This window comes from Chenopodium album, chromosome 6 (assembly GCF_948465745.1).
Source record: "Chenopodium album chromosome 6, dcCheAlbu1.1, whole genome shotgun sequence".
Classification (NCBI taxonomy): domain Eukaryota; kingdom Viridiplantae; phylum Streptophyta; class Magnoliopsida; order Caryophyllales; family Amaranthaceae; genus Chenopodium; species Chenopodium album.
Genome location: NC_137839.1, coordinates 9284566 through 9305790, shown reverse-complemented (window position 1 = coordinate 9305790; position 21225 = coordinate 9284566). Strand labels below are relative to the sequence as shown.

Genomic DNA, 21225 nt, shown 5'->3' with positions numbered 1-21225 from the left:
CTCCTTTTTCTTGTTTTCTGTTTTTGGTTTTTGGTTTTCAAAAAAACAGGAAACTGAAAACCAAAACTGATGCCAAACAAGCCCTTATTTATTTGTTTGAAATTAGCTGTCAGTATATCACAGTATCACTTTAACTTACTTTATTAATGAGTTATTGAATTTAGATGGGTATGGAGGAAATAAACAAGCTTATAAGAAATGTTATGAATGCTATATGATGTTATGATCCAAGGTTCAACGCGACGTTGTTAAATCACTTCCCTTCAATATTACCGTACATGTCAACATCGAGTGAGGCTACCAAAACGGCTATTGATGTAACGATGGTTTGTATTGACGAGGGGTCCAAGTAAGTTCCAAGGCTTTGAAGATAGATGGAATTGTTTTTGCAATATGCAATATGCAATATTGTACGTATTTTTTTTAAAAAAAAAGGTAGGATGAAGGACTATACTGAACTGATAACTCTCACAGGTTAAGTCAGCTCAGTTCTGCAAGTCAACGCTTGAGAGTAAAGGGGAAGGTAAGAAAATCCCCTTACTTCTAAACAAATATAGTTGGTGGGGCTCAAACTCGTGACCTCAAATTCACAATTAAACAAGGAATCTTAAAAGTCATCACTACACATAATTATTTCCAATGATTACTAAACTCATTTTTAAAATGCTATTGCTTAAATCAATATAACCTTCTAACCTAAGTTATCACGGTACGGCTCCTTCCTTGCAACCATAAAAGTATTAGCAAATTTATTAGCATTAGGTGCTTAAACTTAATGGACCTTGAGCACTTTACACAATTACACTACCTATAGAAACTCCGTCTTCTAAACTTATTTTGATGTTGATTGAAAAAAAATAAAAATTATTAAGTTGAAGTAGTTAATTGATGATGTAACAGTTTACAGTACTAGGGCATAACTTGATCGTGTGTAATTTTCTTTTATTTCCAACGATTGATCTGCTGTCCAATAACTAAAAATTCAGGAGACAGGTTAAGCCAGTACTTGTGTAATTCTCACAATGAGCTTCACACAATTAAGCAATATTGTCCAATAATACTAGTGATATTACATGGTACATACATTAAAAAATGCAGCCAATATGGATAAGAACCAGAAGCGGTCTTATAATAACTTATGGTTAGAAATTATAAAAAGGTAGTTAAGTCCTTATTATACACGGATACTCCACTGTAAGAAGGCGCCAATAATTGTATTGTAGGATAATAGTGTAATTAGCATGGGAAGTACATACTTCTTCCGTTTTCTTTTAGATGCAACACACCCTTTAGCGCGGTAATTAAGAAAGGTGGGGTTTACATGATATAATACTTTAAAATAGGATGAGTGGTTGTTAGGAGTGTAATTTAGTGAGCCATAATGTGCTTAAATAAGGGATATAGTATAGTTTTTCCTAAAGTAACTTTCCTTTTATAGTGTGTTGCAAGTATTGTGACATTTCCTTTTTAGAAAAGTGTTGCAAGTAAAAGAAAACGGAGGAAGTACAATATTGCCTTAAGTGAGCCATGGGCTTTAGCTAATATGAAGTACAAGTATTAGGCTGGTATATATTCCCTCGGTTATTTTTTGATTGCTCGATCCATACATGGTTCACTTTTTTGTGAGAGCTTTATAACTTATATATGGGGCGAAAATAAGGGATAAAGGGAGTACATGCCTAATCTCTTGTACAATGCAAATCATTCACCATAAAACTTGACATGGTAGCGGAGCCTAACAATCTAGCAAACTCCACCATTAAATCTTTTATATTTATATTCCTTTACTTTTTTCGATTTTCTCCACCAAACCCTAACCCAAAGTCCCACACTATGATCATGCCAACTCATCCCCAACATATATCAATTTGATTTTCCAATCACTTTCCTCATTTGTTATTTAGAATCTTCTTAATTGATTTTTATACTCATATAGTCATTTTAATTAATAAACTCATTTTATTTTCTATAACATAATAGTCACTCACAATATTAGCTAAGTTTAGAATAACATATTGTAATTATAATAATTTGTAATTCTCTAAACCCTAATTTTTTTTTTTGCTAAATTGGGTGATGACAAATACCGTAATACCCCTCATGATTGCTTTAAAAGGATTTGATATATATCAACAAGATGCATCTTCTTTTTAGGGAGCCCGTATGCTAAGATACTGTATAGTTAAGGTGTTTGGATGGGAGCTGAGTAGTCTTGGGATGGGTGACCTCCAGGGAAGTTTTTCCGGGGTGTGCATGAGTGAAGACAAAATGCGCTGGAAGGGCTCGTGTTGGTCGTCTATGAGGACAATTGTTGGCCCTTGATGTGCATTTCGTGACAATAGGCCCCTCCCTGATCTATTTGGTGTCGGAGTGTTACAAATACCATTCTTAATATAGATTTTTTGAGTATGTAATTAGGTCATGGGTGACTATCAATTTTGAACAAAGGGAGTACTATTATATTTCCATTCATCTTAAAATTTTAAGATTCAGATGTTGGTAGTCCTACACACCCACATGCTAATTCTATATCTGTATATTGGTTTTCTTTTAAGGTCTTGAGGTGATTTGATAAGAAATGGAATCCTCTAGTCAACTTCCTCCTCATTTCCTTTTCAAATTATATATAAAAAAAAGGGGAAATAAATGAGTTGGCATACACAAAACTTGTCCATGTCATTCCTTTCGTCTCAAACACAAGTAGACATTACATTTAGGGGTAATGAAAGAACAATAATAATCAATGCACAAACATTTGGTCAGGATGAGTGAGCCCTATGATATATATACAAGCTAAGATAAGACATTATTAGACATTTCATTTGGTGGATGATAGATCATCATACTCCCTTTGTAAGAAATTAATCATTTTACTATCGTTTCAACCTCTTAATAAACTTGAGTAAGTATGTATTTAATTTATGTATCAATTTATTATTAAACCATCCGTAATAACAATAAGAACAATATTCAGTTTAAACGTGTAATTTTTCTCAATACATTTTAATATACTACGTATATACTATGCTATATATATACATCTTTAATTTTTTACATATTCACACGGTGATCAAGTATTAATAAAATAACACGAACATATATAGCAAAACATATATGTCTAGGCACCACAAAATAATGTTTCTTGCCAACCTAGCACTACCACTGTAGTACTACATATGTACAAAATCCTAAGAGAGCAAATAGCCAACAATTGATACGGATGCACTTACAATTTTGTCCTTGATATGGTACAAATTTTCAATTTTCATATATATTATTGTCTTTTGGAAGGGGTGCATGGATTGATCTTGTGCTATACTCTCATTCTAACTATGTGGGGTTACCTTTGTTCTCCAACCACAGATTTTTGCTATCTACTTCATATCAAATAATTTGAAGAAAAACATTTTAAACTCAAGAAATTTGTATCTAGCCAGCCTAATTTTGGTCCTTAGTCACTCATATAATGTTGATACAATAATTTTGAGTGTTCACTTTCAAAGTAGGAGGAGCATTATGCATGTGCAATAAGTGTCTATGATGAATCCAATAGATTTTTGTAGTTGAATAATGTAGAGTAATTAATTATGGTGAATAATATATAAATAATAAATTAACTACTTTTATGTGGTTGTAATGGACTAATGGAGCTATATACATTGAAACCTACCCCTCAAAAAGATATTCACTCAATAATTTTAATTGAGTGAATAATTTAGAAAATAAGGATTAGGGTTCTATTTAGGGCATCTTCTCATTGACTGAACTCAGCTGAACTGAACTGAGCTGAGCTGAACTGAACTGAACTGAACTGAACTGAACTGAACTCAGCTGAACTGAACTGAACTGAACTGAAATGAATATTTTATAAGAGAAGGAAATTAGGAGCTGAACTGAGCTGAACTGAGCTGAACTGAACTGAAATGAGCTGAACTGAACTGAATTTCAACGTAAGAGAACAGGCCTTAGTATTTCTTATTTTCATTTTATACAAAAAGTAACTTCGTTTAAGAGTTAATAAGTTTAGCTTTGATAAGTTTTATAAAAATGTGTATAAATAAGGGTTAATAATAATAACAACTATTAAAATAAAGTCAATCAAATAAGATATTACAATTCTGATTATTTTAATTCAATTCAAATTAGTGAAAATCACATGAGTAAACTATATCCTAAGAAAAAGTAATTTTTAAATTTCAATCTATAGGAGTTTGAACATATTTTCCTATAACTTAATTAATGCATATTGTGTAAGAAGGTATAGTACTCATATTGTGTAAGAAGACACTCCTCATATTCTTACCTAAAAAAAAAAAAAGGTGTACTCCTCAATTCCTCATATTCAATGATTGCACTATCGCCTATAATAAGAAGAAGAGAAAAAAAAAATATTAATAATAATAATAATTTTGCATTAGTGTTATAATGTATTTGTTATACTTTTTTCCAAAAAAAAAAATAAAAAAAAAAAAAATGTATATGTTATACAGCTTATACTATATGGACTATGGAGGTTGAGTAGTTAAAGTATTGATCAAGGTGTTGACCATTGAGGGTTGACATTTTACATTATGGATTTATGGGGTATATTTGAGTGAGTTTTTAATTTGTAAGGCATGACTTATTTTGTACAATTGTCGTAGGGTTTGAATTGCTTAACATAGTAGAGTACATTCTTTTTTATTTTTCTTTTTTTTGGTGAGAGAGAGAGAAGCACACTGCACACTTTTGTTTGATTTAGTTTTCACAATGTACTCACCTTTCTATTATTATATATTCTTACTCTTTCCTCACAACAATCAATCATATTTTCATTCATTATCCCTTATTTTATCCACATTTCTGTTCACCGGTCCACCTTATTTACTCCATCTCGCTTGCTCTAATTATCCATCCTTTATAAATTTGTCTTTATTATTCTAACTCTTCTATATTGAAAACTTGAAAAGAATATAATAATAGGATAGGAAAAAAAAAAGAAATTAAAAAATTATACAAAAACGGGCTATACCCAGTTAATTCCCCAAATAAACAAAATTTGTTTATTTGGGGGTATAATTGTCTTTTTAAGTACCAATGGAGGGGTATATGCGTCTTTTCATGTACTAGTTGAGGGGTACATGTGTAATTTCCTCACCAAACAGTAAAAGTAAAAAAGCAAACAGTAATCGGACAGTTCATCAAAAGTACTGAATAAATGACCCTACTTTTTCAATATATTTACAAAAATGTCATTAGATTAACAAAAATTCGTTTATCTAGCACATTAACTTGTATTTTCCCTACAAAAACATCAACAGTTTGAGTAAAAAAAAAAATGTCATACACTATGTAATGAGTAAAAAAACACCAAGCTACATGTTTACAACATTAACAAGTAGAGGAGAGTGTAAGTATAACTTTTGTAAAAACTATCCATGGTAAATATGTTCTTTTTAATTTCTCATAAATTCCAATTACCATTACTGTAACACTCTACTCAAGTAATAAACTAATATAATACATGTTCACCAAACAAAAAAACTTATACAAAATGAAAGAAAAATTGTACACTCTCTGTTTTCTTTCCATGTACTCATGTATTTACTCATATGTTTTCTCACACTTTTTAATTTACATCGCGATTATTTTAAAGTTATTTAATTGAAAATTAAGGAAAAAGAAAATTAAACTTGCATGTCAAGATGATTTTGATAACTTTGATTCTTATATAGTTATATGACCAACTATTATGGAGTTATACTACCAATTGGCTGTTGGTGTAGTGGTGATTGGGACTACACTTGGTAGGGAGGACCCGTGTTCGATCCCCCGCAACAACAATTGAGAGGGGACTGGAACCTAACCACCCAGAACTGATCCCCGAATCCGAATTAGCCAAAAGGGTGAACCGGGTAGAACACCCAAAAAAAAAAATTATGGAGTTATACTTCAAAAGAAAAAAAAAAAATTGTTGCAGTGAAGAAGAAAGCTCCTACCAAGGTATCTGCTCTGCAATAAAATTAGTAATTAAGGTATTTAGGAGTTGATCAAAATTAGAAGATTTAAGCAATATTAATATGTTTATTGATGACAGGCAATGTCTAGATATAGCAATGGATCAAGTGGAAGTGGTCAAAGGTGCATTGTGGGCTAATAGTGTCAAAGACAAGGTCATGGACCAAAGATAACTGAGGAAGAAGGTCACTAAACTTTACCACTTCATTAATTAAATAATGTCAATTCATACCAAGGTCTTTAAACTTTAATTAATTTTTTTTTCTTTTGCCACATAGGCACTGTAGTCCCTAAACTATGGTGACTCATCATTTTTTCACCGAAAAAAATCATGTAAGGGTGGTAGAGGGACCAATTTGCTTCATCAAAAAGATGAGGGGCCAAAATACTACAAATACAATAGTTGAGGGACCGTATTTATGCTTAACTCGTTATATAATAAACACACACGATGTGGCCAGCTAATCAGCTATACAGAAATACATAATACGCTCTACAATAGAAGAAGTATCAAAAGTGGTCAATTATGGAAATTGGGCCAAAGAAAGAAGTTGGGCTAAAGAAGAAAAAAGGTAAGTGGTCCAAATCCTTGCTTTGGTAAATGAAGAAATGAACAGTGTCATATTAATGAAAGATGGGCCGCGTGCAAAAAACGAAAAAATAAGGACAGAGACACAACCGCACGTGACCACCTGGCGAGTGTCGTTGTCAGTCCCACTTCTACAGTTGGAGGTACCACGTGCGCATGTGTACGTGTACATCTCTGACTGCGTCAGTAAATAAACACGATGCCGATTTACGCATACGCTTCTGGATGGACATCAGACATCTTCTCTTTTATCAGTTTATGGCGTGACAATTTTTCTCTATTTTGTTTTTTTTTTTTTTTAAATTACTATATTTTTCATTTCTAAAATGCCTTCAACGGGCTCCAAGAGTCTGTTCTTATTTATTGAATTGAATTGAACCGAATTAAATCTGGATTAAACTGAAATGAATTATTTAAGGAAATTAGAAAATGAATTAAAATTAAGCTGAAGAGAACATACCCTAAATATCTTTAATTTTAATTTAGTTTACCTTAAAAAAACTTAATCTTATGAAAATGTACATTGACTAATTTAGTTTGTCATTGATTTTAATAGTCCGTGATATTTGATTTTTATATATTACTCACTTTATTTTATAATAGTCGACAGTACTATACTACTATTAGAATTAATGTGATTGTCAATGCACTAGTTTAATTAAATACTAATATATATAGTTAAACATTACAGGAAGTAGAATTTATTAGAAAGTTAATATTATAATTCTTTATATTAATATCTATTTAATAACACTTTATATAATATCATTTATTTTTTAATATATTAGTCAAAGGTTATGAAAGTATGTAAGTAGTGCAAAAGTAAATAATACAAAGTAATGTGTAAAACTGTTCCCAAAAATAAAATAAAAAAAATAAATAAAAAAGAAGTACTGTGTAAAACTATGTGTATATTTTTAAAAATAGTCTTTAAATATATATAGAGGAAGTACAGAGTAATTTTTCACAATGCTTGATCGGGTTCTAAACATCATTCATAGTACCCTCTTCTTTTTTAAAAAATAAATAAATAAATAAATATTGACTTGTTTATTTTTGCAGAATTTTCAATGCAATATTATAATTTAAATATAATAAATATCATGTGTTACTCTACTCCAAAAAATATATATATATATAAATAAAAAAAAAAACAACAAAATAATTATGTGTTTCTGAAATTTTTAAAATTATATACTACCTCCGTTTTTTATTATGTATAACAAGGATATATTTTATGTCTCACAATTAATATATCCCTGTGTTACACATGTTAAGAAACAGAGGTGGTATTTAAAAACTAATATCAAGATAAATCTAGCAAGAAAGGCTTAAAGAACCATTAAGATTTTATTGCACTTTTTTTTTTTATTGCACCATAAGGACTTTTACACTATTCACTATCTTCTTTGACCATCTTTTGTGATTTATCCATAAGGAAAAATATAGTCATGTGGGATCTAGTTACATTCGTCTCGAAATCTACTTTTCAAATATCAATTTTTTTTTTATAATTTTTACAAAAGTATAATTAAAGATATTAATAGTCAAAATAATGCATTGACAAGCGTGAAACCCCTTATGGTGCAATAAAAAAAGAACGGAGGAAGTATCATATTTATGAGGATGTCTCTAGATTTCAAGTAAGATAAATAAAAGAAAACAAAATAAATACCTAAGTATTATAATGATGTACCAAGTACATTATATATTTATACTCTATAACCAACAATTCAATTAGCATTTTTTAATTTAACCAAGCAAGTTTAGTGGATTTGAAAAACTTACTCTGTAACTTTGAGGTTACGAGTTTGAGTTTTATCAACTTTGATTTCCCTTACCTCCTCCCTCTACTCTTAAACGTTACCTCTAAGCAAGTGAGATCCCTAATTCCCTTCTACTTGCAAGGAGATTCTCCTTACCTAAAGAAAGAAAAAGAAAAGAAAAGAAAAAAATTCCAACTACCACTTTTACATAGAACTTTAGGAGGGCTTAATAGTACTAGTTCATAATCAATATAGATCAAATGAAAGAGACCTAGTGCAGTGGTACAAGAGGTTGCCTCGCATCCTCGAGGTGTGAGATTCAATCCTCATCAGCGTCAAATCCCACCCATACTCCTTTAAAGTATTGCCAGCTAGGTCTTTTGTGATAGGAGCCAGCAAGAGGCCCGGTTGACCATTTTTTTTGGTGCAAACGAGGGGCTAAGCTCCGGGAACCTTATCAAGTAATTTAAAAAAGAAAAAAAAAAAAAAAGACCAAATTTGCTATTAGATGGACTTCTAGCTTAGGTCCATCATAAATAGACGGAAAAACCTCATTGTATTAGGCTTAGCAAGTTAGCATGGATAAAGCCCAACTTCGGTTGCAGGCTTGATGTTCAACTCAAAACGTAGCCCATCAAGCCATCATTCACGAATTCACCACCGAATGACGAATGTGATATGGAGGAATTTTTCTTTTCACTAATACTTCCATTGTTTTTCCAATGAAAAAAAAAATGAATTAACATTTTCTTTGGATAAAAAAATAATAATAATAATAAATTGAATTGCCACATTAGAAAAACTAGAATAAATCAGAATTAAAGTATACTCAATAATTACAATGGCCATTAGATTCTGTAATCCGGATTCTAGCTAGGTCAAATAGGAGGAAATGCTCTTCCAACACCATTAACAAGCGTTGTTTCATCTCCAAGTCTCTAACAAAAGACATTTTTTTTATATACGAAAAATACAAAAGCTAGGTAAGTCTTCTCTCAAGACTGTACCCTAACTTATCTAAAGAAATAAAGTAAGAAAACTTAGCATCTACATTAGGGTCAATGTTTACATAGCCTGTAATTTGATGGCCTATAGCTGCAACATAATTTGCTGTACGATTAGCTTCTCGATACACATGGCAAGAAGAAACAATTGAGCCAACAACTTATTGATGTCATTCATTAGCAATTGAATTTTCCAAGGACAACGTGCTTTATCCTGCAAAATATTTATAATTAAAAGGTTATCACCTTCAATAAAAAGTTGTCGCATATTATGTTCAATAGCTAAGAGAAGACTGTTACGGAGAGCTGTAGCTTCTGCAATAATAGGAGTCGAGGTACCAAGATTATAAGCACAACTAACTACATTATTTCCTGTATAATCTCTAATAACAACTCCGGTTGACCCAAATTTATTACGAACAGAACCATCAAAATTAATTTTGAAAACACCAGGGGCAGGAGGGGACCAAGCTACTTGGATGGTTTTATGGTAAAGAGGAGAATGGGCCTTGGGAGCAATGGCATTAAAAGAATCAAGATGAGAACGAATATTCCATTCTGTAAATATTTTGAAAGCTCTAGAATAAATACTCATAATAGTAGAGGGGGTACGATTAAAGATAAGAGCATTACGACCTTTCCATATACTCCATAAAGAAACAATAATATTTTTTACAGGAAGGTTAACATTATGACGAATGTCCCGAAAAAGAGTAAGGAGATTCGGAATATTAACATGAGTTCATGATGTGTCCATTTTATATGGTATTTTACCCCCGTCTCTCGGTCATAATTAGTAGTGCTTTTGGCTCTTTAGAGCCACTTTTATTACTAATCGGTGTTTTCCAGTGTTTTCGTAGATTTGGTTGACTTTTGCAGGGATTTATGCTTTTGGAGTATTTTCCCGAGATATTTTGGAGCAATCACGAGCATTGAAGAAACACGACCACTTTTGGAGCCCAAGACCGATGAGAGCCGGTGATTAAGGGCTCGGTAATCGGGATACCGAGGTTTGGACCGAGTATTCAAGACCCGAAGAGGAGATCCGGATTGGGCCGAGGAGTCGAGCCCAATCGGAAGTCCAAAGCCTCGAGGAGCCACAAGGGCTCGATCGGGCAAGCTTAGCTCGATCGGGCAAGATGCGCAGCAAGCCAAGGATGTGTGGCCCAAGGCGCGCCCGATCGTGCGAGGCTTAGCACGATCGGGCGGTGCTGCTGAGAAGAGTGTGCTAGCAAAAAGGCGGGCCTGATCGGGCGGCCCTTCGCCCGATTGGGCGCGTGTTTTCCTAGGGTCTGATTAGTTTAGTTTTAATTCGTGTTTTAGGAAAGGTTTAAATACAATTTGTACGGAATTATTAGGGACTTATCTCTCTTCTTACCTATCTCCTTCTCTCTTAGACTTTCTCTCTCTACTTAGTTTTCTCTCTCTTAATCTCTCTCTAAACATTTGTTCTTATTTCTTTCATTAATTCCAGATTTATTTTGGTAACGATTTCTCTTCCTTTAATCTTATTTATTTTATTTCTTTCACCATGATTTATTTTATTACTTTGATTAGTTTAGTTTTTAATATGTGTGAGTAGTTTAATTTCTAGGGTTTATGGGGATCTAATAATAATATGAAGGGGTAAATTATTGTTGTTGATTATCAATGCTAGATTAATTTCCTATTGATTGATTTAATGCTCTGTGACTAGATTAGGCCTATCTTTTATGCATGAGTTTGACAATATTGATTCAAGAATCGAGAGATGAGAATTAATGTTTAGGTCTAGTTTCAATAGGCAAGTTAATTTATAAATGGTTAAGTCAAGATTCGAGAGATGAGATTTAATACCGATAAATTAATTGTGTGATTGTAATAAGTAGCGAGAGCCCTTTACAATCTGGTTAATTGATGCATTGATGATTAACTATTATTGATTGTTGGTATTGCATGATGATTTCTTATTGGATTGTTTTAATGTTTTACAATTGCGGCTTGTAAAAGTATAGCAATATTAAATTGATGAATCGAGCAGATGTTAATTTGATATTAAAGGCTATTTTCAATAAGAACTTAGATCTAGTAAATTGCGAGAGCCTGTTAGACCTATGTTGATTAATAAATTGCGAGAGCCTGTTAATCATGTTATTTATGCAATGTCAATGATTGATTACTATGTTTTACCCTGGAGTATTATTTATTGGTGAACCTATGCCCTAGATCCTTTTATATATTGTTTTCTTCCTATTCTCAACCTTAGTAGTTTAGTTTCTTACTCATTCATAAATATTGGTTACTTAAATAATTTAGATTATATTAATTAATTAGGAGTAAAAAGACTTGTTTCCCTGTGGAGATCGACCCTACTTCCCTATCTACTTTAGTTAGAGGACTTAGGAATTATTTTTGATTTGGGGATACGACTTTACCCTGTCAGTTCACAACCAATGACTAACGACATCTGCATCCCAATACTGTCTAATAAATGGACAATTTAGAAACAGATGATCCTGTGTTTCAGCATGTGAATTAAAAAAGGGGGAAATATGAGGGACATTAATATTACGTTAAATCAAATTATTTCTAGTTGGAAGAGCATTAAGTAGTAGTTTCCAAATAAATCTCTTTATTATTTTTGGAGCAATATCTAGTTTCCAAATCCAAGAAAATTCCCATTTTGCAGGAGAATTGTAATTATGAGCTAACCAGGTTACTGACTTAACCGTAAACTCTCCATTACCAGACAAACCCCAACAAGGTTCATCAAAAATATCATTAACTGACAAAGGAATACCTTTAATGGTCTGAACTATGTGAGGAGGTACCACTAAAGAAAGAGCAACAATATCCCAAAAATGATCTTCAGTAATAAATTGATCAACCGTAAGGTCTATTTTTTGGATATCAGACATATTTAAATCTAATAAGTAATCAAATTCGTAGAAGAACACTAATTATCTAGCCAAAAAAGAATATTTGAACCTGATCCAACTTTCCATCTCAGCCCCTTAAGAAGAAGAGGGTGAACTTGTAAAATTTTTCTCCAAATCCAGGAGTCCTTAGCATGGGGTTTACATTAAAAAAAAGAGCTATGTTTTAAATATTTAGCCCGAATAGTACGAACCCACAAATTTATTATGATCCGAGATTAATTTCCAACCTAATTTAGCAAGGAGAGCAGAGTTGATTGCTTCCGTTTTCCTTAAACCTAATCCTCCTTGACTTTTGGGTTGACATATTTTTGTCCCAAGAAATCACGGGGAGGCCATTATTATCCGGAGATTGTTTCCAAAAAAAATTACGATTAATTTGATCCAAAGAATCAGTGATTGTTTTAGGAAGACGCGCAGTATTCATAGCATAAGAAGGAAGAGCTTCCAAATGACTTTGAATTAAAACAGTTTTACCTGCCTTAGAAACTGAGTTGACAGACCAGTTATTCAATTTGTTTTCTGTTTTTGCTAAAAGGTGATGAAAATTCTGTTTAGTAAAAGACGAGGAGCTAAAAAGGACCCCTAAATAACGGCCAAGGAATGATTTAGGAATCATATTGAAATAACTTGCTAAATTAACTTTTCTAGAATTATTTACTAGCTTTGAAAAGAATATAGAGGATTTATGAAAATTGATCAATTGCCCGAACATTGAAGAAAATTCATTAAGGTTATCCCTAAGATTAGCACATGCTCTAGATTTGGCCTGACAAAATAATAAACTATCATATGCAAACGGTAAACAAGGGATGACCGGAGCAGATGGGGTAACTTTGAGACCAATGCTAGATGATTTATCTAATGATTGATGAAGTAATTTTCGAGCAATAACTTCCATACAAATAACAAAGAGAATCGGGGATAAAGGATCCCCTGACGTAGACCTCGAGTGGGAGTGATTAATTTTGTAGAGTTTTTATTTACAGAAATCAAGTAAGAAACCGTAGTGACACAAGACCTAATCCATGTAATCATAGTTTTATTAAATCCAAAAGCTTTTAAAGTAGCCCATAGGAAATCTCATTCAACCCGATCATAGGCTTTTTCAATATCTAATTTTAAGGCTAACCATCTTGACTTATTTTTGGATTTATTAAACATATTTAAGATTTCTTGGACTAACAAGACGTTATCTTGGATTGCTCTTTCCGGGGTAAAAGCATTTTGATATGATCCTATAACTTTCTTTAAGAATGGTTTAATTCTATTTATTAGGAGTTTAGCTATGGCTTTATAAATTGTAGTACAAAGACTAATAGGGCGAAATTGATGTGCCTTATTTGGATTGTCAGTTTTTGGAATTAGTGTAACAATCGTATAATTAAGTTGTCTTAATAATATACCATTATGAAAAAAAATCTTTTATTGCTTTACAAATATTCATTCTAATAATAGGCCAATAATATTGGAAAATTTTAGGCCCAAATCCATCCGAACCTGGAGCTTTATACGGAGACATATCGAAGAAAACTTGTTTGATTTCTTCATCTGAAAAAGGTTGTGTCAAGGTTAGATTGTCTTCACTAGTAATACATGGTTGTATCCAAGGAATGGAAATTTTACGAGAGCAAGTATGATTTGACTTGAATCTATTTGAAAATTCCTTAAAAAATAAATGAGAAATATCTGTTGGGTTCTCAACCCATTGATCAACTTCATTACATAGCCTGAAGATTTGAGTTTTTCTTTTTCTTATTGTCATTGTTTCGTGAAAAAATCTTGTATTTCGATCACCTTGTGTTAACCAATTTTTCCTGGCATATTTACCCCAGTATTTTTGGGCAAAAAGGAGTGGGTTTTCACGTTGTTTAATTAGACGATTTAGATGTTGTTCAATATGATGATTTTCGGGAAATTGTTGAAGTTGTAGTTCCACATTTTGTAATTTTTCTTGGTTAATAGTCAATTTATTTTGAATGTTCCCATACTTATGGAAATTCCAGTGTTTTAAATCAATTTTTAGTTGTGATAATTTATGCATGATACAGTAAAAGCGAAAGCCTGAATATTTGTGTTTCCAATTCTTTATAGTCAAATTCTTAGCCATCGATCAATGGGTTCGTATCTATCTGCTTCCTCTTGAATTCTGGTCTTTTGATTACTTAGCTACTATCTTGAAGCCTGTTGGTAATCTCATCAAGTTAGATGATTTTACTCTCTCCCAAACCAAAGTGCATTTTGCTCGTGTTTGTGTCAACATCTCTACTAAAAGACCTCTTCCAGGCTCTTTGTGGATTTCCTTGCCAGGGAAATCTATTGAAATTCATATTAACTATGGAGGTATGAATGAAGTCTGTCCACTATGTGGTTCTTCTACTCATTCTCTTGCTGCTTGCCCACGTCGTATTCAATCTGACCTTCATCTTATTGTTGAGCGTCTTCACTCTAGTAGCCTCAACTCCCCTGTTGCGGAGTCATCGGAAAATCCTTTGCCACATGATGATCGTGGTAAATGGATCAAGGTTACGCCCATAAAGCGCTTTAAAAATCCAACTAATGCACCCCCTGATAAGAAGTATCAATTTCATCCAAACATCATTGTTCCTTGTAACAAACCTACTATTGGTAAACCTCCTAGCCCAATTGTCAATCCTACTTCTTTGGCTGATAATAACCCTTATGCTATCCTTTATGCAAATGAGTCTATTGGAGATATACTAGGAGGGAATCCATCTCTTCCTCTTAAACCTCATGAGAAAAGTCCTATAGATGACTCTCAAAGTAAACAAGATGATCAAGGCTCTAGCTTTCTAGATTCGGATTGGATGATGATCTTCTTTTAGGTTTTACTACTCCTCCAATAATGGAGTATGGCTCCAACTTACCTGAAATCTCAGGGAAGATTTCTGAAGATGATCAGCTTTTTATGGAAAATCTGTGTATTACCTCTCCCACGGAATCAATGAAGCGAAGAGGGCTGATGATATCTCTTTTACAAAAGATCAAAGCACTTGATGATTCTAACAATACATAAAATCCGAATTAACTAATATACTCCTTGGGTGTAAATAAGCTTATCCGAATTAACTAATATACTCCTTGGGTGTAAATAAGCTTCACGAACGAGTTCGGCCAACGCTCGATCAAAACTCGTTTGTTAAGCTAACAAAAAACCTTGAACAAAAGTATTGAGATTGTCAAATAGATGAACAAAGCTCAAACAACATCATGTTCAACTTGATAATGTTCGTGAACAGCTCGTTCAAATTCATTTAAATGAATACGTTAAAACTTGAAAGAAATCATTTTTCTATGATAAATTAGGGCTCGTCTATTAAATTAAGCCCAATTAAAACCCGTTTAAGCTTGAATTTATACTTGAAATGCAAACAATTATGTTCATGAACAAAGCTCAAACAAGTCATATTCTTAATGAGGCAAGCTCGAATAAGATTTTTAAAGGCTCGTTCAATCTCGAGATATATAGGGTTTGTTCTCATAAGCCGAACTCAGCTGAACTGAACTAAACTAAACTAAACTGAAACTAAACTAAACTGAATATTTTATAAGAGAAGTAAATTAGGAGCTGAACTGGACTGAATTGAACTGAACTGAACTGAAAATAAACGTATGAGAACAGGCCCATAGTTCAAACATGAATAATTCTTATCAAGCTTAGCTCTAACAAATTGTAAATCGGATCGACTCAGATAATTTGTAGCCCAACATACCCCATTTGCCCTATATTTTTTTGTCCAATTTAAGTTTTCACGGTTTTCAATATATGTTTCAAAACAAAAATATCTTTATACATGTAATTCCAAGTTCCAACATCTTAAAAAGTTTGAGATAATTCTTATAAATAGTATTTGCCTATTTGGACAAGTATACTAAAAAAACCAAGACATTTATTTGTTTTGCGTACTTTCACTCATAAGTGTTTGGTAACAACTAAATTTGCACCATAAAGGCCAAATCGAAAGAATTCCTCTGACTAACTATATCATATGCGTTAATCGCCCTTGTAATTAGATCAATTCATTATTCTAATACTTCCTCCGTTTTTAAATACTTGCTCCACTTTCCATTTGCGGCCGTTTTTAACTACTTGTTTCATTTCCTTATTTGGAAAGTTTTTACAATATTTACTCAATTTATCTCACCTAGTGGTCCCAATATATATTCTCTCTCCTCCAATTCTATCCATTATTTTTGTTTTTTATAATTTTTATTCTTCCACCAACCTCACTCCCTCTATTTAAAAACGGAGGGAGTAATAGACATTGTAATTAATCTAAACTGATCCTACTAATCCACTAGATTAGTAATCCTTGACTAAACAAAACACAAAAATAGCCAAACAAGACAAAACAATCCACTTTCGTAAAAAAAAAAAAAATAAATAAAACAAAAAAAACCACGTCAGCAACCCACCATAAAACGCACCGTATGACCCTACACCCAGTCACAGAGGATCCAGAAATAATGTCATGTAGTAGAGGGGATCTTTCCGAGTGGGAATAATCTCCGCGTTAAGCAACCAAGCTTTTTGTTTAGCCTTTCAACGGCTTCGCACCTTCCTTCCTCTTCCCCTCCTTTTATCCTCTTCTATTTTCAACTCTTTTATCATCAAATTTCATCATCTAATCTAATTCTACACAATTAAAATCCCCCAATTTTATTCAATTTTTTCTGCAATTTATTCGATCGAAAATCCTGATTTAATTTACTTAATCAATATGAGTTTCATCTTCGGAAAACGCAAAACTCCTGCAGGTTAATCATATTTTTTTTAATTTTTTGATTGTTTGTGTAATACAGTAAATTCTCCCTTTTTTTTGGTTTTTGATCTGATCTATTATTTGACGGTTCAATTTTTTTTTTTTTATCATTTTGTATTGTAGATTAGTGTGTTGAATTTCATATAATTTGGATTTGCATTGTTAGGGTTTTTGTTTTATTTTTAGAAAAAAAAAAAAAAAATTGTTTGAGTTTTAAGGTTTATTATACTGCTAGAGTATTATAATATAAGGTAACTAGGTAATTCCCGAATTATGCTTGATTTTTAAAAGTGATTCTCCATATTTGGAAATAGAACCATTGTTATCATCTTTAATGCAATTGTTTGTTACTAATATGTTTAGTGGCTCCTAATTTTAATTTTGATGATCTTGAACTAATGAGATGGATTTACGTTGTTTTTCTTGATGTTAATATTAATTGGGTTATCAGTTATGCAAGATTTCTGAAGTATGTTTGTGATTTTGTGTGATAGAGCTTCTGCGGGAGAATAAGAGGATGTTGGATAAGTCGATACGAGAAATCGAAAGGGAGAGAGCGGGTTTACAAACTCAAGAGAAGAAATTAATTGCCGAAATCAAGAAGAGTGCTAAGCAAGGACAAATGGTTTGACAATTTTATTCATTTTACGTTCTTGTTAGCTTGTTTTCGTGGCATTGATCGTTCTACTTGAATGTTAACTAGAAAAACTAGTTTAAACATGAAACATTTACTAATGTCAAACTTAAGGTTTTGATGGGTTGAATTGAGATAGGGCAATAAGCTGTATGTTCCTCTTATTGAATTGTGAAACCGTGCAGAGTCATCTTATTTAGAATCATTACATTGGTTTGTTTCCTTTATATATGAGTCTGCTCTTTTGAAGCATAGAGGTGATGATGGTACATGGTAGTGATTACTATGTTGTTCGACTCTTTATTGCACCTCAGCTACCAAACTACACATGTCGGTTACTCGATCCTTAGTCATTGACATTAGAATGGCTCTTGAAGATTTTAACACTTCATTTAGGGGCAAAAGTAGCCAAAAAACAAAAAACATAAAAAAGGTTGCGTGGCATTTGGATGTATACCCCGATACCTGTGTGGCCATGCCTAACACTTCTATCAAAGTCTTACACCATACATAAATAGGGAGATTTTTAGGGAAAGTGAAGATTAACTTCTCCCTTACTTGGATGCCATGGGGTAAATGATGGAAAAGAAAATTTCCTCCTCTTATTATAAACCAAATCCCTTCATTGTTGGTGAGATTTGGAAGGAAAGATGGAAGGTCACTCTTTTCCTCCTTCCACTTCCCTTTCTCTTCCCGCTTTCTCCTTCCTGTTCCTTTCTCTCTTTACTATTGTTATCCAAACCTAGTATAACATAGTTGATATTTATAACATGCTAAAAAAATAAAAAAATTATGGAGTAAAAACTGTCTATAATTGTACTGTTAAGGCTTGCGTGTACTGACTCCACTTACTATGCCGTATGTTGGAGCTCTAAGATGCAATAGGGTGATGTTGATAGTGATCATCTTTCACCATCTGAAAATAAGCTAATTTTATGGAGAAGCTTCATTTATTTCACCATGTGAAGCTGTATAGTGCTGAATTTTGGAATGTTCTTGGCTTTTTATTTATTAATTGAAGGAGTCTTGTGTGCACTTTATTTATCAAATTTTGATGTTTGATTCTATGAATTCTTTTGTTGCCAGGGAGCTGTCAGAATCATGGCAAAAGATCTGATTAGAACAAGACATCAGGTTGAGAAGTTCTACAAGCTTAAATCACAACTTCAGGGTGTTTCCTTGAGGATTCAGGCATGTCAAAATTCTCATTCAGTACAGTATTTATTTTCTTATTCAGCAGCATGCCATTCCATGCCATGATAGCGTTTAATCTATTTGGTGACTGGGCACCAGTGTCTTACTTTAGTGTTCATATAGATTTGCTTCTTGTTACACTGTTATTAATAATCATTTTCCTTGTACAAGCAGACATTGAAATCAACACAAGCCATGGGAGAAGCAATGAAAGGAGTTACAAAGGCCATGGGCCAAATGAATAGGCAGATGAACCTTCCTTCACTCCAGAAAATAATGCAAGAGTTTGAGAGGCAAAACGAGAGAATGGAGCTCACCAGCGAAGTCATGGGAGATGCTATTGACGACGCTTTGGAGGGAGATGAAGAGGAAGATGAAACAGACGAGCTTGTTAACCAAGTGCTTGATGAAATTGGTATCGATGTCAACCAAGAGGTATTTTACTCAGTACTTTGGCAATTTCTTCTCTCTGATGAAGTTACCTCGCCAATAAATTCAATACGTTTTTCTGATGATGTTTTGTTTGCAGCTTGTGAACGCACCATCAGGTGCAGTGGCTGCACCTGCAGCTAAGGGCAAGGTTGCCCAGGCTGAAGCAACGGCTACTGGTAATGATGATGGTGGGATTGATGATGACTTGCAAGCAAGGTTGGATAACTTGAGAAGAATGTAGTCTCATATGTCACATTAGTCCATGCTTTAAACAAGAGAGTTCAATATATGATGTCTATTTTGAGCAAAAGTTTCAGCTTAATGTTTGATGCATTGCCAGCTGACTTTATTTTGTTTGTGTATATAATAAACTTTTAGATTGATTTGCTTCCTAATGAAGTTGCATTTGCTTGGTGAGGTAAAATAGATGGTGTTATCAAGTTATTACCACTCAACAGAGTACATATGAATTTATATACAGTACATTATTTTGCCCACTTTTTCCATGTTCAGTGATTCCCCCCTGACTATGGTATGTGTATTTTTTTTTTTATTTCTTTTAAAAAAGTTTCTTTTTATTTATTGATTTTCTGTGTACTGCATTAATTTTATTTAGCTAATACTGATAACTTGAAGAGTTGTTCTTGCATACATCTGGTCTTTGGACTTTTTTTGCTTCATGATGTTGATCTTGTTACTTTCTCACAATTGTTTTAAAGCTAGCAAATAGCTGTATTATCACTCTATGGCTAGCCTCTGAGTCATCTTCTTCCTGGCACTTGGGACACTATTGCTATGTTTGGTACTGTATTGGTTGAGTTTTCCGGTGAAAGCAGTGGTGCTCATCTTCTTTTATCTACCACTAGATAATGTTGAAAGCAACAAGGGAAACTGAGGCCTCAAATTCAGATTTTACCGGCTGGTACTGACAAATTGACAGTCGTTCTCTATCCTGCCTTCTGTTTATTTCAGTTCAGATTCTGATGAAGGATGATAGGGTACACTTGGAGGAAGCCCCAGTTAATCAATTTGATAAACAAAGTACACTTGAGCCGCCAGCTTAATTTATGTACGATTACTGCTCTTTGTACCAAGGCTGACAATGTCAAAGTTAGCTTGCTGATAGGAATTTTTAACAGACAACACCTTATTAACCATAAAAACTACTCCTATTGATAAAGTGATAAAGTGATAAGGACTGAATTGTTGAAATTTCAGTTCTATATAAAAAAATCATAGTAAGAAGAATAATTGTGTTGTTGAACTGTACTCACTGGGTTTCGATATTTTTCTTATCTCTTTGCAACTTATTGTCGGGTTTTTTTTTTTTTTTTCTTTAATTGACCTGAAATTATGAAGAATTGGCATCTAAAATATGGTGTTTTTGAATTTATGAATGTTGCAACAAATCGAAAGTTTGGCAATTGCTAGTAGTCCAAAATTTATGAGTATCGGAAAGATGGGGAGAGCTTGTTATATACACCTTGGGAACACCGTACACCTACAAGTATTTTATTCTCATTTTGATAATTATTTTTCATTTAATCATCAATTAAAGAGCAAAAACTAATCTTAGGTTAATTGAGTGTACGGTGCACCCGGGTGGCCGGGTGTAGATAACATAAACAACAAGATGAGTAATAGTTTTAATTTGGCAATTGCAAAAGCTATTAGAATTTGCTAAAAACGTATATTAGTAACATGGATGATGTGAACCGTATGATGCTCTACTAAATGTATGTTCAAATAGTATATACTATATACTAGTATGTTGTAAGAAAAACCTCTTGTAAGATGTATTATTGCAACTAATAGATGTGTTTTTTCTTACAAAAATTGACACCAAATTAGTAACGCTTGGTGTATAACTTTGGTTCTTAAGTTATAAAGTGGAATGAAATCCAATAATA

The 21225-nt window shown here is 32.8% G+C and overlaps 2 protein-coding genes across 2 annotated transcripts; one reads left to right on the top strand and one right to left on the bottom strand.

Moving 5' to 3' along the window:
- Nucleotides 1–12506: 12506 nt before the first annotated feature.
- LOC145636641 (uncharacterized) lies at nucleotides 12507–13172 on the bottom strand. Its single transcript, XM_081688206.1, has one exon. It carries the CDS (start codon nucleotides 13170–13172, stop codon nucleotides 12507–12509), a length of 666 nt encoding a protein of 221 aa, XP_081544332.1.
- Nucleotides 13173–16778: 3606 nt separating this feature from the next.
- On the top strand, nucleotides 16779–19812 carry LOC145635820 (vacuolar protein sorting-associated protein 2 homolog 1). Its single transcript, XM_081687182.1, has 5 exons — nucleotides 16779–17050; nucleotides 17550–17680; nucleotides 18776–18880; nucleotides 19058–19318; nucleotides 19413–19812. Exons 1-5 carry the CDS (start codon nucleotides 17014–17016, stop codon nucleotides 19554–19556), a joined length of 678 nt encoding a protein of 225 aa, XP_081543308.1. The 5' UTR covers nucleotides 16779–17013; the 3' UTR covers nucleotides 19557–19812.
- The last annotated feature ends 1413 nt before the right edge of the window (nucleotides 19813–21225 follow it).

Excerpts from the sequence above, each read along its gene's own strand:
- LOC145636641 (XM_081688206.1), bottom strand. The coding sequence starts at position 13,172 with ATGGAAGTTATTGCTCGAAAATTACTTCATCAATCATTAGATAAATCA.
- LOC145635820 (XM_081687182.1), top strand. The coding sequence starts at position 17,014 with ATGAGTTTCATCTTCGGAAAACGCAAAACTCCTGCAG. Across the intron at positions 17,051-17,549 it reads AAAACGCAAAACTCCTGCAG|AGCTTCTGCGGGAGAATAAG; the intron begins GTTAATCATATT and ends TTTGTGTGATAG. Across the intron at positions 19,319-19,412 it reads GTATCGATGTCAACCAAGAG|CTTGTGAACGCACCATCAGG; the intron begins GTATTTTACTCA and ends TTTTGTTTGCAG.